This window comes from Limulus polyphemus, unplaced genomic scaffold (assembly GCF_000517525.1).
Source record: "Limulus polyphemus unplaced genomic scaffold, Limulus_polyphemus-2.1.2 Scaffold441, whole genome shotgun sequence".
NCBI classification, from domain to species: domain Eukaryota; kingdom Metazoa; phylum Arthropoda; class Merostomata; order Xiphosura; family Limulidae; genus Limulus; species Limulus polyphemus.
Genome location: NW_013666051.1, coordinates 498,097 through 518,468, shown reverse-complemented (window position 1 = coordinate 518,468; position 20,372 = coordinate 498,097). Strand labels below are relative to the sequence as shown.

Genomic DNA, 20,372 nt, shown 5'->3' with positions numbered 1-20,372 from the left:
ATTACACTTTTCTAACAAACACAGCCACACACAGCTCTAGGTTACACTTTTCTAACAAACACAGCCACACACAGCTCTAGGTTACACTTTTCTAACAAACACAGCCACACACAGCCTCTAGATTACACTTCCTAACAAACACTGCCACACACAGCTCCAAATAATTCTTTCCTAACAAACAAAGCTATACACAGCTCTAGGTTACACTTCCTAACAAACACAGCCACACACAGCTCTAGATTACACTTTTCTAACAAACACAGCCACACACAGCTCTAGATTTGTTAGGAAAGTGTAAAAGAGCTGTGTATAGCTTTGAGGTTACACTTCCTAACAAACACAGCCACACACAGCTCTACATTACACTTTTCTAACAAACAAATAAAGCTATACACAGCTCCAGGTTATCCTTTTCTTGATAACACAGTTATATCCAGCACCAGGTTACACTTTCACAACCAGCACAGTTACATACAGTTAAAGTTACATTCCTAACAACAAAACACAACTCTAGATTAAGCTTTCCTAACAAACAAGATACATACATCCATGCTACACTTGACCAGCAAGCAGTATGTGAACTTATCCAGAAAAGCTGTTCCATTCTGACTTTTCAGACAGGCTTGTTCTTCATACAACTGTTGATTAGCAGCATTTTCCACTGTTCTCTTTTTATTTTGACTTCCAGACACCATCATGGCTCTCACAGCACTCCAGTCATTTAAAAGTCTTTCTAGAGCTCGCCGAGAAAATCGGGGTGGTTCTAAATCATGGTCAGGCATCTCTGTTTCTAAGTGTTTCATAGATTACCAAAACTGTTTTATACATCAATTCACAAATCTTTTAATTTTCAATATTCTTACAGAAACTGTTAAGTACAAAATCTACCAATTTTGACATACAAATGAACACTATTCTGTTTTTATAGTCTTATAATTAAATGTCTTGAATCATTATAAGGAAGAAGTTTTCCGTTCATCAATAACATAACATCTAAGCTGATACTATATTTCTCAATCAAAACGTCCAGTTTATCACAAACTTTTGTAATCATTGAAAATATAAATAATTTTATATACAAATATATTATTCATTTTCAACTTTTCTTACAAACATTTAGTAATACATATATTATAAATCTGCATTGAAACGTCTTAACTTTAACAAAAAATTTATTCACCCTGTTCTGTTGCTGGAGTTTTTCTAGGGGCAGATGGACGAGGACGTGAAGGTCTGTACTGTCGTTGTTCAACAGCTTGACGTCCCACTGTCTGGACAAGAAACAAAAGGATGCTCTCCCCTCTGGATACAAGTAAAAGAGTATACAACATTTCTAGCATTATCTTTATTGACTCCACTTTTAGAAAAACTAACAGCCTTGGGGAAAGTTATCAAGCTCTACAAACTTATAACATTACTTTTTCACCTAGAAAAACCTATACAAAATGTTCTAACCTCTTTTATGAGTTTCAATAAAAAACATGATTCTAAGTTTAGCTTACGATCCACTATCTGTACATTAAAAAAAAAAAAGACTTTTTATTTGAGCATAAACATGGTGATGTCACATGACTTTTAACAACCACGTTACTGTTAGTCCCATAGTATGCACTAACATGTTACTACTGACCTTACTCCTTAGGCATGAATTATTTCATAAGTAGCCTTACAGCTGACAATATACCACAGCATAACTACTGACCTTAATATCTAGGCATACAGTAACATGAAACAAGGACTCTTAGATTCACAGTCTAGCACACAAACCACTATGCCATGCCTGACCATGTGTTATCACTTAATGCTCTTAATAAATACTTACACATATATATATATATGAACCATGTTACTATAAATGAAGCTATCCTATATGATTTCAGTAAATTAAATCCACATCACTAATGAACTTCTTCTATAATTTAAGCAAACGAAAATCATGACTAATTAAATCACCTGCTGTTGGGATTTGCTACCAAGTCTGTCTCTGATATTAGCCGGTTCAAAAGCTGGTAGCGAGCATTCTGGTGTCCAGAGATTAATGCTTTACACTTGCACTTTTCCCAGCAATCACAATAAGCTGTTGGAGATGTGCGCTTTAGCTTGCAATCATGACCTTTGTGACACACACGAGCACATTCAGTACAGCAACAGAGTGACCCAGTCAAGCCACATGTTCGACATTCAAAAATATCCTGAGTAAAGACAACATAAGTTAAAAACAAGTTTAATCAACCCACAAGACTGACAGAAATATCATAAAAGCTATTAAACGAACACTGTAAACCTACAAGTTCCACATTAATATTTTGGGATAAAAATTGTTTATGTGTGTTTTGCTTTCTTTGATGTGCCTACTTTAACTATTACTTGTTATAAAACTGTTTTTTCAAGACATTCTTTTCAAATTTCTCTCTCAAACAACTTTTTTACACTTAAACGAAAATCCTATAAGAGAAACTAAAGTGATTATCATATAAAACCAGAGAAAGATTACAATGTTGAAATGCTACTCAAATAACAAAGTAATTACTAGTTTAATTTATGAAATGAATTAAATGACATGAGGTGTTATGAATGGAAACTACTAATGAACTTTACCAAATGATTTACAACTATTTACTATAATATTTTTACTGATAGAAACTAGTTCTTTAAACTGTTCCCACTGTCCATGCAATAAACATTTAGTATTTCAATTTGCAACAGATTAAAGCTTATAACACAACTTTTTTCTCTTTTCCTCTATATTAGAGGACTTTAAAACAGCTAAATACTGGCCTATGATAACTTTATATCAGTTGAAAGACCTCACGTTATAAAGAAAAATAGGTATGTTTATATAAAAATTTCTCTACAGAAGTCTCACTTGATTGATGTGCTCAGCCCCAGTCCAAGTAAAACTACAAGTATCATTACAACACAACACATGGAGTGGAGAGTCATCTGGGTTGGAACCTCTGGGATAAATCATACTCATAAGAATCTTTCTCTGAAGCTCCACATCAGAAGCTACTTCTTGGGCGATACGCTGAGCAGTGTCTAAAAGGAGGAGTGCAGCTGGGTATGCTCGTCCAGCGATAGCTGACATGAATGGAGTGCACCCTTGACCATCCCTAAAAAAAGGGGCAAGCTCTATATCACCGAAAAGTACTTAAAAATACACAAGGATAGTGCTATCTATGTATGTACTTACGCTAAAAACAAGCACACAAATTTTTTTATCATTGCCCAATAATAACCTACAGCCTGATGCACATTACATATGCAATAAAAAGAGTAACATACAGGCTTGTCTGTCACTGCAAGTAGATTGAAAAAATTACAAACAATGCTAAGTCTGCATATTTATTTTTTAAAAATTAGTGATTATAAATATGGTAGAAAACATAATAATAAAAGACATGTTCATGATTTTATTTACAATAAAGTGTAAAACATATGACCCTGGCCACGTTTATGCTGTGAAAGAAACCTGTCCATATACTAAAAAAAATAACACGCAGTCTTAACCCCTGTTAATGTTTTAACAGGTAGTTAAGATAGACATTTTTTTTCTTTTCTTCATCTGTACACACACACACATACATAAATATATAATGCAAAAATTAATACACCCTTTCCCATGTCTGTGTATATCACATGCCAAAAATATCACCTTTAATCTCTTCACATCTTTATACTTGTGAATAATAATAATAACACAAAGCCCTAATCATATCTGTACAGATGGTAAGAAATAATAATATAATGTTGTTTCCTTGTCACTACACGAGATAAAAAATAGTCTTCATATGAGAAAAATAATAGCATGTCTGAAAATGGTAAATATACATAAAACCTATCATATCTGTACTATGTTATAAAGAAAAAAATTTCAAAAGTGGAAGTAATTGTAAGGATGGCAAATATCAAGCCTTCAAAAAGAATACAAACAAGATAGAAGGGATGGCATTTGCATCATCCCTAGAGAATGGCACACTATGTAGTACAATGTTAACAGACAAAAATAAGATAAATTAAACTTGATTGTGATTGAATAGTTACATATATATATTGCTGTATTAATACTTGCCTGTTCTTTTATGGAGGGATGATGCAAATGGCATCCCTACTATCTTGTTTGCATTATTTTGGAAGGATTGATAGTAGCCATCCCTACATTTACTTCCTTTTTGAAAAGTTTTTTATTTACTTGTTTTTTAATGTAGTGTTTCAATAGACATAGGAAGGTTGTATTTATAACTAAGTTCTAAATACAATGAGGTTCCAACTGTAATATTTATTGTTTATCTATTATTGGCTGGTAATTATGGTTTCACCCCGTCTTACGCTTTTTAAAGGAACAACAAATTTCAGTAAGAAAGCTAACTTCACGGGGTAATGATAATATCATTTACACTAGAATTATGATTTTTTTAAATTACTACTAGTTATTAATAATACCTATAAAAGTGGATACTCCATTTGAAAATATGTCACCTCAGTGAAATTGGTTGACACCATTGTTTTGGTTTTTGAGTTATCATGTAATAAAAGAAACAGAAGAAAAAACAAGAAATTCAAATTTTCTGCTATGATATTTAGACATTCCCAGAACTTGTGACTCAGTCATTACATAGATATTGTTATAAAAGGAAACAATATATAGTACTATAAAGTTCTGATGACCTACTGAAGATATTTAAAATGTCATTTCAATGAACAATCCAAGCCAACCCTATATAGGCAGTGCTACCGCTTGCCTGATATAAAAAACAGTAATAGAATATAGCCCTGAAATATCTGTTCACATATTTAAAATTAAAAACACAAGATTCTGTTCTTGCCTGTATGTGAGTAAAGAAAATGCAGCTCTGACATCATTTGTGCATGAGATAAAAAGTTTAAAAGAAACTGGGTTATGAATAAACTTATATTTAAAATTTTCAGTATTCACACTGTTGGGGAAGAGCTCATTCACGTAATCCAAAAAATAATACAGCCCTTCCCAAGTCAGACTTATAAGCAGAAATTTATGTAACTGAATTATTTCTGGAAGTTTTTTTTTAATAATTGGAGTGCTGTGGCTCTAACATGCTATACAACTAAAGACAAACCTGGCAGAAAGAAGATCTTTCAAGCAAGGTCTCAATACTTGTGACTCACATAATAACCATAACACAGTCAAGCTACACAACTAAAGATCAAAACTTGGCAGAAAGAACATCTTTCAAGTAGGGTCTCAATACTTGTGACTCACATAGTAACTACAATACAGTCAAGCAATACAACTAAAGACAAACCTGGCAGAAAGAAGATCTTTCAAGTAGGGTCTCAATACTTGTGACTCACATAGTAACCACAACACAGTCAAGCCAGTTCCACGACGCTCTCCAACATCAACACCTGGAGCTTGGTTTGCTAATGATGACACGGGACCTACATAAAATAAAAATTAATATGCACGAATCAAGACAAAGCTGAAGCTTAGTCAAATAACAAAACAAACAGTAACTTTTGCATAATGTTAGTGTAAAAATGCTTTAGCAGACAGTTTTCTGAGATATATTAAGAACATATGACAGATAATGACACAAAAAACAGGTATATAAAAAATGTAAACATGGTTGTTGAAAATTTCTTTAATTCATACACTCAAACTGTAAATCAGCTAAACAAAACCTGACACAATATAAACATTACTTCATTACTATTGACAATCGAAATAATGTAATTTTGAGGCAAATATTAATATTTTTCATAATATTAAATATATTAGTTTACATTAGATAATAAAGTGTACATCTTACAAGTTTAAAACTGAAGTATTAAGCAAGACCATCCAATGGAGCTTTCTGTCCTTCACAGTTTAGAAGATATTATTAAGCTTAGTGCATATTATTATAAACATAAATATAAGAAAAAAAATTTAGATTTTATAAAGACAAGTAGGGATCAATATATACATAACCTAATATAGAAAGTTTTAATGCTACAAAAAGTGTTGAAACAAGAAAGTCAAAACTACAAAATCTGACTTACTTAAAATGTAAAAAAAAACTTATCACTACTTGGGCAAATCACTGTAATTATGTTAGTCTGTGAGAACAATTGATTAGTTGAATGTAACTGATTAGTGAGCCTGATGATTAATCTATTAGCAAATTCCACTAATCACCCAGCTCTACTAGCAGTAGTAATCTATGGTAGAAAAGAATTCTTGAGCCTGTAGATACATAAGCCTGAACAGGTGTACATAGGCCTATTAATACTGTTTCATTACATTTGTATCAATCATCACTAAGACAGAGAAAGTGTACTATATCAGTATATAGCAATAAAAAAGCCATTAACAAAATCTTTTGTGTCAAAGGCCAGGAAGAGGTTCCCTCTTTTCCAGGACCTTTTCAAAATTCCACTCTGACTAATTTTACTTCTACATAACTCAAGAAACACACTTTCTGTCTGCTATTGCCAACAAGGTTAATTTAAAAAAAAAATTAACATCAAGGGAATATTTTCTACTTCCAAAGGAAATATCCACTTTTATTCACATGGCCTGTTATGTTAAGGCACAAAGCTGGAATATAAAATAACCTGGTTCAATAATGGAGACCATTAGATAACCCTTTGTTGTCAACACAATTAAATTTATAAAAATGAAGATATTACAAAAAAAAATCATTTTTTGGAACTGTATGTTAAAGATAATACAATGCATTAATATATAGACAATCCATCAAGTCAGTTGAATAAAGATTGAGGTTTCTATCAGTGTATACCATAATTTCTTAACTCACCTGATGTATTATATGAAGGATCAGGTGGCCAAATCAAAGTTGGAATAGGAACATCTGCATCTCGATCTGTTTCTCTCGATTCCAATCCTGGTAAGTTACGTGTTGATGAACTGGCTTTTCTCATCATTTCTCGCAAGCAGATACTGGTCCAAAAATCCATTCAGTAAAAAACACATTTCCACAGTTGCATTAATCTTTAAGCTACATCAAAATGCTACACAATCAAAACTGCTTTTTACTGAGAACTTTTTTCAATAGAGCAATTTTCTTGGTTATAAATTAATTTAAACTAGATAGCTGACAAAAGCACATTTATCTCTTCAGCTTTCAAGATATATACATTTGCCTACATTACAGCATTACTAGGAATCAAAACTTGAAATATAAAGAAATACACCTCTTAATCCTATAAGTGTTTTCCAATATACTTACTTTTAGCTTGTCTACTTTTGTGAAATATACTTTTTCCCCCCTTAAATAGAGAGATCAATATACTGTAAACTAACCAATTTGATGTATAACCAACAGAACCCTCAATTACTATTAAATTATTCCAAACTTATTGTTTTGTATTTTTGTTGTATAAATACTGCAATTAAGGATGTTGATTATAAATGGTTTAATTATGTCTTTTGGTAGCCAACAAGTTTCATAACTTGTTTTCTTAATACTAAATAGTGGCCTTAGAGTAAAATATCAATGTCAGAGTATAATGATGATGAAACTGCTGGTAATGTTATGCTTATTTTTCATTGAATAATTTTTATTTACTGATAAATAAAGTTGTTAAGGGGGGGGGATGCCAATGTATTAGCCTGCAAAGTGACCTTAAGTTGTAAAACAATTTTGTAGAAAAAAATTACAAAAGTATAAATCCCAAAATATTTTCAAAATGTAATCAGTTGTTTTTTTTCTCACTCTATAGAGTGACTTGAGTAGATGTAATGTCTAATTATTAAATATTGCTGTATTGGCATTTTTAGTTCATTGTTTGCTTGGTCTAAGATTTTGAAGTTTTTTATTTAAAAGAAAAAGATGAAATGTTTTCACTTTGGAGGTAGATATTAATATTTTATAAGTAATGATTTAGACTGTTTAAAAGGGCTTGTTAGATTCTGTATTGTGTGTTGAATGGAAAATTTCCACTTATGTTTGAATTCTGCAGTATGATGTCAACCTATGTTGTTATTTTCTCCTTTCTTACTAGCTAAGAAGTCATGAGTTTTATTACATACTTTTTACACTATTTGGAAAATTTGTTTTAGGAATGTACATAATGAAAGATACACAGCTTGGTGCTTTAACAGTTTTTTAAAATCACATTAGGTTCCAAGCTCTCATAGTGGAAGGATGTTTCTTCAACAGCTGAATTTTACTGAAGAATTAAACTTAACTCTTAAATATTAAAAGTTAGCCATCACAAAAGTTGTATAGCTGTACAGTGTTGTCTTTGCTTTCTAAGTGATTATCATTTTCTTCTAATCTACACTTTAAGTATTGGAGTAGCTGGACTTAAGGCCCAAGGAATAGCATTTTAGGTTCTCAAATTTTCCGAGACCAAATGATAACTGACATTAGCTACAGGTGTTTTGTTGAAATCAATAATAACTTTTGTCCTTAATTACACATCTTACACTTTTTTTCCAGTAAAAAGACACAATACAATCAGAAATTTTCATAAACTTCCAGTGGATGATGAAATATACACAACAATCACTATTTGATTCTAAATTGGGAAATATTGTTGAATTCAAGTGATTTACTGAACTGGTGTGTTTGCATGAATACCACACTTTCTAGAATTCAATTTCATACTGTCTTACACTTCTAGTCATTATCTATCAACAACATATTTCAAGTTTTAAGTCTTGAAAATAAATAATTTATATTAATTTTCATGAAAGAAGATTTAAAAAAATGTTTACCACTTATTCAATCAAGTTTTTTGCTTAATTGAAAATGTCACTTCAATAATCCCATATTTATTGTATATCCTTTGAACAATTCCCTTTCTATTATACTATAGTTATAACAACAAATTCCTGTAACTACAGGAAAACTAACAAAAATAAGAGATTTTGCATAGCTCAATATTAGATCTGTCAACTGATTATCAGCAAGAGAAGCCACAAAAAATTGAAAGTTTAGTTTATATTATTGTACTTCAAATTAGCTAAACTGAGGCAAGTATAGCCTTATGACCATTTGCAATATGCTCTTTTTATGTTATTATAAATTTTGTTAATAAAACCATCTGTTAAGTTAGTTTGGTTTTACATATAAGCAAAAATCAGAATTTTCTTAAAATTATACACCACAGTGTCAAATCAAAAAAGTTTCAAGATTCTAAGTTACAAATTAGAGTAAAAATTTGGTGAGAATCTCAGTTAAGAATAAGCAAGTTACTTACTTTCGTGATGACAAGCTGCCAGCAGATAAGAAGTCAAAAGAATCAAGTCCACTACTGTTGCCATCTGAAATGCATGTACCCAAGAAGGTTGTCAAGAAACAAACATACAAAAGGAAAAACATCAATTAACCCTCTCACCCAGAGTACCCTTTACTACATTCAAAATTTTATGAAACTACTTTTTGTTTGTTATACCAATGAAAACAGCATAAAATATTAGCTAATCATCCATATTTTAATAGTATACAAATTTTTTAAGTTCTTAAATCCACAAGGCAATATTTAAAAAAATCCTGAATTTCCACTAGTGTGACCCACGTGACACATTTTGTGTTAGCATGTCATCATCCCTGCTTTATCCACCACCCCTTGAAAAAGTACGAAATTGAATGTAAAATACTCTATAAAATCGTTAAATGCTCAAACAAATCATAATTTTTAAAGCCTTCAATTTTGTTTGGTTACAGAGCTATCAAATAGAAAATCAGACCCCTCCTGCCACACCCACCTGTCACATCCTCTCTTTTACAATTTGTTGATAGTTCTCTCTTACGTTTCATTATATAGTACCCATAACCAATAGAAAGTCAAGGTTTTCATCTATCAAATGACATATTGTATAACGTTGTGTTCTGAACAGATAATCATGATTATACTCAGAATAGTAGCAACATCATTACCATTGGAAAGGTAACGACTAACTTGGATGAATTTGTAAAGGCTCTTGTCGCATAGTCAGAAAGCCAGGAAAATTTTAAGAGGTAAGTGAAGTTGCCTACTTTTTGCATGTTATTAGTCTATATTCTCTGGTGCATTATTTAATTAAATAAAAATTTTTCACTAAAAAAATATGATTTTTGGTATGTGAAAGACATAATATGAACTGAAAGACTGCCAAATTTTGTGAAGATATACACACTATATTGAAAGTTAGAAGTATTAAATCTATAGACTTTAATCGAGTACAAAGAGGTCATGTGGTCAGTCAAATTGACCAAGCCCATGTGGAAAGAGTTGAGCTTTACTCATGATAGTCCATGAGTGGCAGTCAGGTAGCGTGTTTATCACCCTGTAAGTGCACCAAGCCTGTGTTGAGAGAGTTAAATCAGTATCTTAAGTAATATAAACTCAGTTATACTTATTATGTTGTTTTGTTATTCACAGTGTTTCGTGGAAAAAGGCGGAATTTTGCAGGATTTATATGGCGTATTTTACTAGATGTTCATGACTTTACCAAATATATACTAAAATATGTTCAGTAAAATAAATATAAAAAATGAATTATTCTATAGACATACAAGCTATACAAATATAATTTGTGAAAATCAAATTTCACAGTTAATTAAAACTAATGAATATCAATTTACTTTATGAAATATGCAGAAAATGAAGAAACAAACTAACCATCAGAATATCAAATTAAACTTCCAATTTATAAATTTACTTATCAAATTCTACATGTTTGATAAAGTAATATATAATTTGATACATAAACTTCGAATTTCTGAGGGTTTTTTTATGTTTTAGCTCTTTCCATATGGGGACAGTGAATTACACCAAATTTGAAGCCCCAAAGTAACCATGAAATTGGGCAAGCTTTCAGTAAACATTACAAGTATTATGTACACAAAAAATTGGATTTTTTAATTAACTTTTTCTACTAAACATTTGTCCATGAATATATGGAGTCAAAGTGTTTACTGCTTGAAGTGCAAAGCGATTTTAACACAAAAATGAAAAATACTTTTGTGAACCTCTAAAAACTCCTAAACAAATATCAAACGTTTTTTTGTTTTTTTCCCAGTTAAATTTTATATTTCATACCATAACTTTATATGGACTCAGTCAATCTCGCCGACTTTGTAACCACCATAATAATAATGATAAAAAAAAATCAATCAATCTAAATTACCATTTTTTTCCATTCTAGACTGACCGCAAATTGTGACAGGAAACATTTGTTTATCCTTAATAGCTTAAGGCTCAAAACAGTTTACATCTGTTTCTACTTAATTTTATTGCTTTGTTGCCCTTTGAACTGTGTATCTAATAATTCTGCAACACAAGTTGTAAATCACTCGGCAAAGACAAAGTTCAAGTTACTGTACTGAACAATGCAATGCACGAGATACTCACGAGCATATTTTTTTCATTATCTTACCTGATCTAACTGTTTATACCCTAATAAGTTTCTAGTTTTTATATTTTAGTTAGTGTTACAACAATAAATAAAAAATATACATAAAAACAAGAAATGTGACATTCACATTTGATCTCTTATTTTTTGCTGTCAGTTGCCAATGAAATTTAAGTCTTTTTTTATACTGATGGTATTAGTACACTAAATTTCTATTTGCTTAAATAACATTCCTAAGAACACAGAATATTAACACACCCAAAACAAACAATATCCTAAAACTAATACAATTTAACTGGCTTTCGAACTATGACATAAGAGCCTTAAAATAATTCTGTAATCTAACCAATCTGAACACTGTGAGAGAAACTTTCAAACTGAAGAAAAAATACACAATATTCTGTACTGCAAACAATGTAATATAATGCATCATTTGACATAATAAAACTTGGCATTTCTATCGGTCATAAATTATATAGTATTACACATCAGAGAAAATTAATGGCAACTGGCTCTGGTTTTCTAGTTTGTGGCTCTGTAAACAAATGAGATTGAAGGCTATAAAAATTAGACTTTGCCTTAGTCATACCTATATTATTACAAGTAAATTATGTCAAATTCTGTACTTCAGAAAGTAGTTGTAAAAAAATTAAGAGAAGAGGGAAGACCTAGAGAAGAAATATCACAACTGTCACAGTAGGGGAGATTGAGAATTTTTAAAAATATTTCCTTATAAAATTAAGAGCTTAAAACTTATATAATATTGAAATTTGATTTAACAATTAAGTTTTGATGCCAAGTATATTTATATATATGTTGATAATACAGTAGTTTATTTAAATTTTGAATATAACTTTGTAAGAAGTCATGATAGAATCACGTTAGCTACCCATAGCAAGAGGGTTAAATACTACACCCACAGCTCATCATTTTTTTTTACTGCAACATCTAATATATTAATAGGATAACTACATCTTCTAAAATTGCTATTTTTCTTATTAAATCATTTTTGCAGAGAATGAAAGATATATGACACATGCTACTTCAGAATGCCCATATGGCTAATTTTGAAATATTGTTTTAATATCTAACCGTTTAATGAATAACTACAGCTTTAATTCTGTTTTTAGTCTAGAGCACTTAGTGGTATCAATATCAGTATACAAAGATAAATAAGTCTTATAATTATCACAAAGAGGGTTTCAATAACACAGTAAAAAATTGTTCCTTGTTCAGTCATCATCACAATGTTTACTGTTTTGTTAAACTAGTATGTTTAAATTATTTGGTAAATGTTTAACTGCCAATAATTGTTTCAATGTCTGTGCACCATTAAAAAAGCAAAAATTATAAGTGAATGTATTTATTCAACACAAGCTGAATGCCCATCATATGACGAAAAATAATGATTAGTTATTACTTTCAAAATTGTATCTAAATAAATGTTTTATGAACATATTTTCTAAAAATCAATTATAATCTAGTCACAATATATGTATGGAAAATAACTATCGTATTTTTATGTACATTTGGTCAACTTCTTTAAGTATTGCTTGATTAGCATTTTGACTTATGTATATTTTTAAGTTATGTTCAAATTTTCTTCTTGATAAATCCTTATAGATTGAAAGATGTGAAGAAACTGATTCTCAAAGACAAATTCCTACTTGGTCAACTGTATGGCCCTGCAAATGATTATTTGTGATAGTAAATGCAGTGAATTTTATTATGCATTTCAGGGTCTTTCTGGTTTTTGCTTTGTTTGCCTGCTGAGCTGAAGAAGCATGGTATAATTTGGGGATTTTCAAAATTGAAATTTGCTGCAAGTGAAATGTGGGTTATTATAGAGTTGTAGCCAAGGGTTCTGACTGTACAAAGTTTGGTGATGTTGCTTCAGTGTATCTCCTTTACAACCAAGCAAACATAATGGGGAATTTCAGCCCATTATTAAATACTTTGTGTGCCTACAATACCAAGTGTGGGGGCACACATATCCCCAATTTGATTTTATTACTCATCATGATCTATACCAACTTACCCTGAAATCTAATTATATGCCCAATGTAGTGTATTGCCCATTTTATTTATATAAATCACTGTAAGAATTTTAAAAAGACAAATTTCCTTGTTGCAGCAGAAAGCACCATCATTTCGCCCAAGTTGTGTGTCAATCAGTACCACAATGGCCAAGATATTGGTGTGACAGACAGATGGCTTTTCATTTTTATATAGTACATTTGGTAGTCATCTATACATTTCATATCATATATATATATATATATATATCTGACATCACAATCTGTATTTCACATAGTACTAAGACTGTATCCATACTAACTACAGCAAATATTACAGAGAATATTTAAGGATTATTATGACTTCTATATTGCTTTCTTCACCCACCTGATGCTTCTGGCTCTCTGTTTGATGTTGGGAAGCAAGTAGCTACAGCTGCATGAAGAATGTTTCGATTTCCATCACATCTCTCTTCCAACAAATTTTGGATACTCAAATGACTATATGATGAGGAACCTTCAGAGATACACAAGAAAAGAAAAAGTATTCTCTACTTTACAACAAATGAAAAATTTTCCTATGTTCTGGTTTATAGAATAATAATATATACTGTTTTAGAATAAAGCATTAAACGTTCCACTGAACAGTTTGTGAGTAATTAAACTTTAAACTAATCTTCTGCAGGTACTTCAACTTCATCAAACCAAAAAAAAAAACAAAAGGAACTCACAATGACATTAAATACTAAGTAAAAATATTTGGTGGATACACCCAGCATTGCAGCATACTAATATTATCTATGATTCAAAATGTGCTTATCAGGTTAATTACGTTTCACCAAAAGTGAATAAAAATATACATTAAAAGTGACCTAAACAGGGTATATGTTTCTAATGATATTTAAAATTGTATGAGTTTTTCCTAACTTTTACAACAGAGTGTAATCCTATCCATCCTTTATATTGTAAAGTAGATCATAGAAGAAAAAAGCTCCTGGTTCACTCACCAGCATTTCGATCACCTTCAAAAGACACAAGAGTCTGTCTAACACCCTCTGGGTCACACTTCAGGATAGATGGTAACAATGTCTGATTCTTAAAAAAAAAGAAATAATGGTTTCAAACTTCCTTCTGCTGGTAATAAATTGGAGAGGTTCACTAATTTAATAATAACACAAATGACAGTATCTGATAATATTATTTGCATATTTAACTGGCAGTTCAGTTGGCAAAGTCTTAAGTGCTTTGTTTGCACATTCATTTCTTTTGCTCCTTTAAAACAAATGACAATATTCAGCTAAGCTGTTTACTAACTCTAACTATAACAGAATCTAGAATGGAGTATCAATTATCAAGTATAAATACTAGTTTTAGATTTAGTTAGTATGGAAGAGAATATGCTATCTACACAATGATGTCAAATAATAATGTGTGTGTTTGTTTTTACTAAAGCAGCTGGTAATTTGGGGGGAAAATAAGCTATGTTAACTATAGATTAAAGCTTATACAGTAATACACATAGTACCGAATTTTAAACATCTATTCCACACCACAGGCAATTCTCTCTACAGATAACACAAGTATTATGGATAATCAGCTTTCTTAAGAATGACAAAACTCCATTCAGTGCCTACCTCTAGTACCAAAACAATGACAGATACTTGATTCTTCTGATTGTTTGTTACATCTTTCAAAGGATGAACTCCAAGACCAATAACTCTTGCTGGAGGCATGTCCAGCCAAACAGGGTCTTTAATATTCTCAGTGCAATCTTTACCCAGTGGGTAGATAGCACAGTTGCCATCACGCAATAATGTCACCATTTCATTCTGTAACAACAATATTACTTAAAGTCAGCCTAGTTAATACAATCCAGTCTCACCATTTACCAACAATGTAGCCATTCTACTTTGCAAAACAAACCATAACTTAATGTTTATCCAGTAAAAAGATTTTAGTTACCATTTAGCAACAACATTATCATTTCATTCTGTAAAATAAATCACAACTCGTTGTCTACACAATGAATAGAAAACTGTTATTATTCAACAGTAATGTTCTCATTTTTAACAAATTATGACTTATTGTTTCTTAATTGTGATAAAAAAAAACATCAAACAGCTGCATAATAAATTGTTTAAGAAGTTTCCAAGGTTTATGCACACAAAATTGTTTCCCAGGTCCACAGCTTCTGCCAAAATGACTTATACAACAGTAGTCATTCTATAGACTATATGTGTTGTTTACACTGTTAAAGCAAAACATTTTTAATTTCAAGCAAAAAAAATTCTGAATTTCATATTAAAAACTACAATTATAAGAGGCATTTGTTAGGTGCTTAAAAATTTCAGGTCTTGGGCCCATAGGTCTGAGAATTTTTGGCATTTTAGTATGATATTGATCATGTTTTTTAATTAAAATTTTTCAAGACACCGACTAGGGATTCAGGGCACTGTCAAACAGAATTAGGGCACAGTGCCAGTGCCTACCGATGCCTCTGATTGTAATAAATTTTTAAATGCTAATATACAAATTTTACCTTCAACCAATACTAATATAGAAAGTATAAATGACATCTGAAGAAACCACATACAACACAGAAATAAAATTACCATAAAAAATATTTGATTCATCATCAATTACTATACAAAGTTACATCAACATGCACAAACATACAAACAAGATATGTAACTTAAATTTTCCTTAGTTACCCAACTTTGAAAACAAAAATATAAATCAAAATTAGAATGAACTATTTTCATATAAAACAAGCTTTAAAAAATTTATCACCTCTCCACAACAGAATAGAGATACAAGTCGTGGGTCTTTTCCAAGGAAAGACTGAGTGTCTGTAGGAAAAGGACTGTCTTGTTCAGGTTTTCCAGATCCCAAGCTATACAACACATAGCTCAGCTTATTATTGTTTTTCACAACAGCATGGATTCCTGGAAAAACAAAACCAGAATATACAATCACTGTGGATAACACAAACTAATGATCATAAGTTACATACAGATAATTCATGACAGGAAACAGCAACTTTTAATTTCTTCTGAAATAATATTTTTACATTTATATCCTTAATACAAGCTTTCTTTAAATTTTTAATGGTCCATGTTGAAAATGTTTGTAGTAAAAAACACATCACTGGTTGCACTCTCATTTTATTTTTACAATTTTATCACCTTTTGCAGACTAACAAAACCACATGTTCAAAAAAATAACTATATAGGAACCATATAGCCCCATAACAATAACCTTTACTAAATCTACTACTTAATACTTCTATTAACTTTTTAAATTAAAATGTATCTCAAGAAATATACATTGCCTATTCTTAGAATCCACACAATGTTCAATTAAGATGAGGTTATTAGACTGCCATTATACTTAAATTTGAATCTAGTCTAAATCTTCATAACTCAGATATGTATAAATTCATATTGTAAACGAAATACCTTTTGATTGCTTTGCTTTTACACAAACAAATGCAGAATATTACTTGAATATACTTTCAATCATCAGAGCTACAACAGTGTCATCACAAAACATGCTACTAGTGCATGTAGCAATACTTCATATACAGCTTATACACAGTTCTACCTAGTAGATTTCCATGGTATTATTTATAAGCTTGATAACTGAGAAAAGATACATGTTCTTGTCTGCCATCTCTAAATCACATTCTTGATTTCAATGATAGCACTTCAGAAAGGTACGCACATTTTTTAGGAGCTTGGAGACAATATATACATCTATATAGTTTTTAAGCATATTTTACTTTTACACGTAAGAAAAAAATTATGACTAATTGCATTAAAGAATCAAGAACTATACTTTACAAGTAAAAAAAAAGTGATGTGAATTTTTGTTTCTCAAAGTTTCTAAGGGGAGGGACACCAAGATGATGAAAAATAAGAAATAAATTTCATAATGTATAATAAAACAAAGTCAAGTTCTTCAAAGAAACAGCTAACAGTCACAAATAAAAAGCAAAACAGACTGAGAGTAAATAAGATAGATTTTGTGCTAAACAGTGGACAGCTGTATTAATAGCTTGATACAGAAGGGTTATCTACAGCAGGTGCAATGATAAGAAGTTTTATTCTGGTTATCGTAAAATTCAAATTCTATAACATTTGCTGTATTACAAGAATAAAATCAAAGGAAATATACATTTAGGATTACTTGCTAGCTGCACAAACAGGAACACATTGAAGCTAAAGAAGTGTAGGATAAAAATAAAATTGAAAATAAGACAGAAAGTAAGCCACAAAAAATAAATTAAACAGCAATCAACTAAAATATACCATGAGCATCTACGCTGAAAGCAAGGATCTGGCCAGAATCAGGAATGTTAACTTTCCTAGGAGTTCGCTGGAAACAGTCTGGGACTCGTGGTGTAGTTCCACCTTTCACTACTTGGAGTTCATCTTTCCGAAGAAGCCGACAATCTTGAAGAACAGTTTGAATGTCCTCACCATTTCCTGAATTTGATGCACTTAATGGCACCCCTGATCTGTCAGTTGTTACTGGGGTGTCTTTAACAGACATTGAAAATCGAACAGCAGCATAAGCTCCATCTACCTAAACATTTAAAAATCTGATCAAACTAAGTAATTAAATATGACTGTTAGGAACGTTTAAAATATGTGAAATTAGTCTGTCTATAACATCAGTACGAGGTAAATTAGCTAGCTTTTCTTACAATGAGAATTCCTATAAATTGTTTGATTAAACCTTTTGATACAATCAACACATTCATATTTATTCAATCCTATTAGTTATTGTTATAAATTATGATTGTAAAAATGTTTACCACAAATTAAGTTTTTAAAAGTGAACTACTTAAACAACAAAATAATCAGGTTTTTAATAATATTTTAACTTGTCTATAGGTATTAAGGAGTTGAAACAAAACCTTTTTAAATGTTTTGAAACACAAAAACATCCTCATATCAATAACAGACAAAGAAAGAAAATCCTCACTTTTAAGACTCGACCAATTGGGAGATTTTTTACATCTTCAACAAATATTACATCCTTCAGCACCCAGGCCTCTTCATCTTTCCTCTCTGCATCATCTTTCATAGCACTCTGTCTATGTTTACGTTCTGTGATGAAATATTACCAATAACTTGAAAAAAATTCATACAATAACAATGAAACATTACAGATATTTAACAAATTAAGAAAGAATCTAAACCATGCTCTGATCAAGATACATTATTTATAACAATATTTATACTAAAAAAATCATCATACAACACACAGTGTTAGTATGACTATATCCAAAAGAATTCACTTTTTTTTTTGACTTGCTACATCATTACTAAACCAGTAATAACTCCACAATATTAATTCTTCCCATTGAACCCCCTAGTCATTAGCTGGCTATTTGACTACCTTATCTAGTATGTAGTCTTAAATTAATAGACTACTTTAGAAAGCTTTACACACCAGTTTTTCTAATTGTTACACGTTTGAACACACAAATTTCAATATAGAAAAAGTGTGTGGTTCCAAATTCAGTTTGTAGAAGGCAACAAATGAGTATCAAGGTAATTATTTTAAAAGTTTTTCATTAATTGAGAGCTATCTACACACAGCTGCTCCTAATTTTGAACTTAAAAGACTCGAGGGAAGATATCTAGCACTCACTAACAACTATTGGACTACTCTTCTCCAAATGAAGAGTGAATTTTTGACCATCACTCTTATAAAACATCCATTACCCCAAAAGTGGAGCATATTTTTGATGCAACAGTATGTAGACCACATACCCTCAGATTCACAGTTCAGGCTCACAAACCACTAACTACATCATGTCCAACTTACCAAGTTAATAAAAAATCATAAATTTTCATTCTCCAATATCATCACTTAAACTGATGCTATGAAAAAATAGGGTGTAATTTATTATGTATACAAAAAAATGTGACAGTAAAATATAAAAATTGAATCTCAAACATCATTAAAATGAAGAGTTGCTTGAACTAGTCAATCTTAGTTGTCAGAAAAAATAATTTTCAAGTTTTTCCCAAGACTGGGGTGACTTTAAAAAAAAAATGTGACAGAAATAGTACTGAAAGTTTAAGTTGCTAAATTAAGATTATCAAAGTAAAATGCATGCAGGGGTGGATAATTAGATTACTATATAAATAATGTTGGATCTGACCAACAACAACAAAGCTTGAATAAGTTGCAATACCACGAATCAATTTATTGTATTTAAATGCTACAAGTAGGAGTTACAAAAAATTACAATAAAGTATTTACTTTAACCAAAAAAAATTTTGTTTTATTGCATTGCAAAATAAATTTCTATATGAAATTTTCTGAAACATGAGTTGAACTTTCCACAGATTATGTAGCTTTTGCAAATAGAAATATTTTTATATATATGACATTTGTTTGAATTCTCAATTTTGAAAATTCAAATACATTTCTCTTAAAAAATTTTTAAGAAATCATTAGAAATGATGATCTGCGTTGTTGATTTTAAACACTGATTTTTGTCATCCTACATTTTCATAAAGCTTTCTGAAAGTTTTTATTTTACAAAAATCTACACAGTCTCTGCTTTGATTAGAAAAATGCTTCACACAGTTTCACTGCATTAATGATCTTCCATGTATAACAGAAATTACATTTTTACCATATTAAACATATCAAGGCAACTTACATTACTTTTTAATCAGAAGGTTTCATTTAATAAATTTTAAACTTCTTTCATATTCATTTATATATATTTTTTATTGATTTTCTATGTCCATTCAAGATATCACTTAGGATGATAAGACCTAATGTAAACATGGCAAATCCTGAAAATAATCGAAGCCAAGCAGGGGGGGTGGGGGGGGGGGGTCGGCACCCAAAATCCTGCATTTTGATGCATTTTAGTACTTAAAATTCACTTAAACAAGTTACCCCATTTTTCTTACATCAATGATTATCAAATACATGCAAGAAATATCAAATCTGATTCCCCAAGTTAATGTAATGCTTTTATAACTTACACTCAGTACTGC

The 20,372-nt window shown here is 30.7% G+C and overlaps 1 protein-coding gene across 1 annotated transcript in view; it reads right to left on the bottom strand.

Moving 5' to 3' along the window:
- The window catches only part of LOC106458308 (E3 ubiquitin-protein ligase UBR5-like), a 111,276-nt gene that overhangs the window by 38,099 nt on the left and 52,805 nt on the right, over positions 1-20,372 (bottom strand). Inside the window, exons 15-27 of the mRNA XM_022384477.1 lie at positions 18,331-18,455; positions 17,652-17,928; positions 16,132-16,286; positions 14,976-15,170; positions 14,349-14,436; positions 13,730-13,858; positions 9,190-9,253; positions 6,780-6,922; positions 5,283-5,418; positions 2,867-3,113; positions 1,954-2,192; positions 1,181-1,302; positions 546-790 (exon numbers count right to left, since the gene is read on the bottom strand). Of these exons, the coding sequence (XP_022240185.1) occupies positions 546-790; positions 1,181-1,302; positions 1,954-2,192; positions 2,867-3,113; positions 5,283-5,418; positions 6,780-6,922; positions 9,190-9,253; positions 13,730-13,858; positions 14,349-14,436; positions 14,976-15,170; positions 16,132-16,286; positions 17,652-17,928; positions 18,331-18,455 (2,165 nt within the window). The remainder of the gene's footprint in view (positions 1-545; positions 791-1,180; positions 1,303-1,953; positions 2,193-2,866; positions 3,114-5,282; positions 5,419-6,779; positions 6,923-9,189; positions 9,254-13,729; positions 13,859-14,348; positions 14,437-14,975; positions 15,171-16,131; positions 16,287-17,651; positions 17,929-18,330; positions 18,456-20,372) is intronic.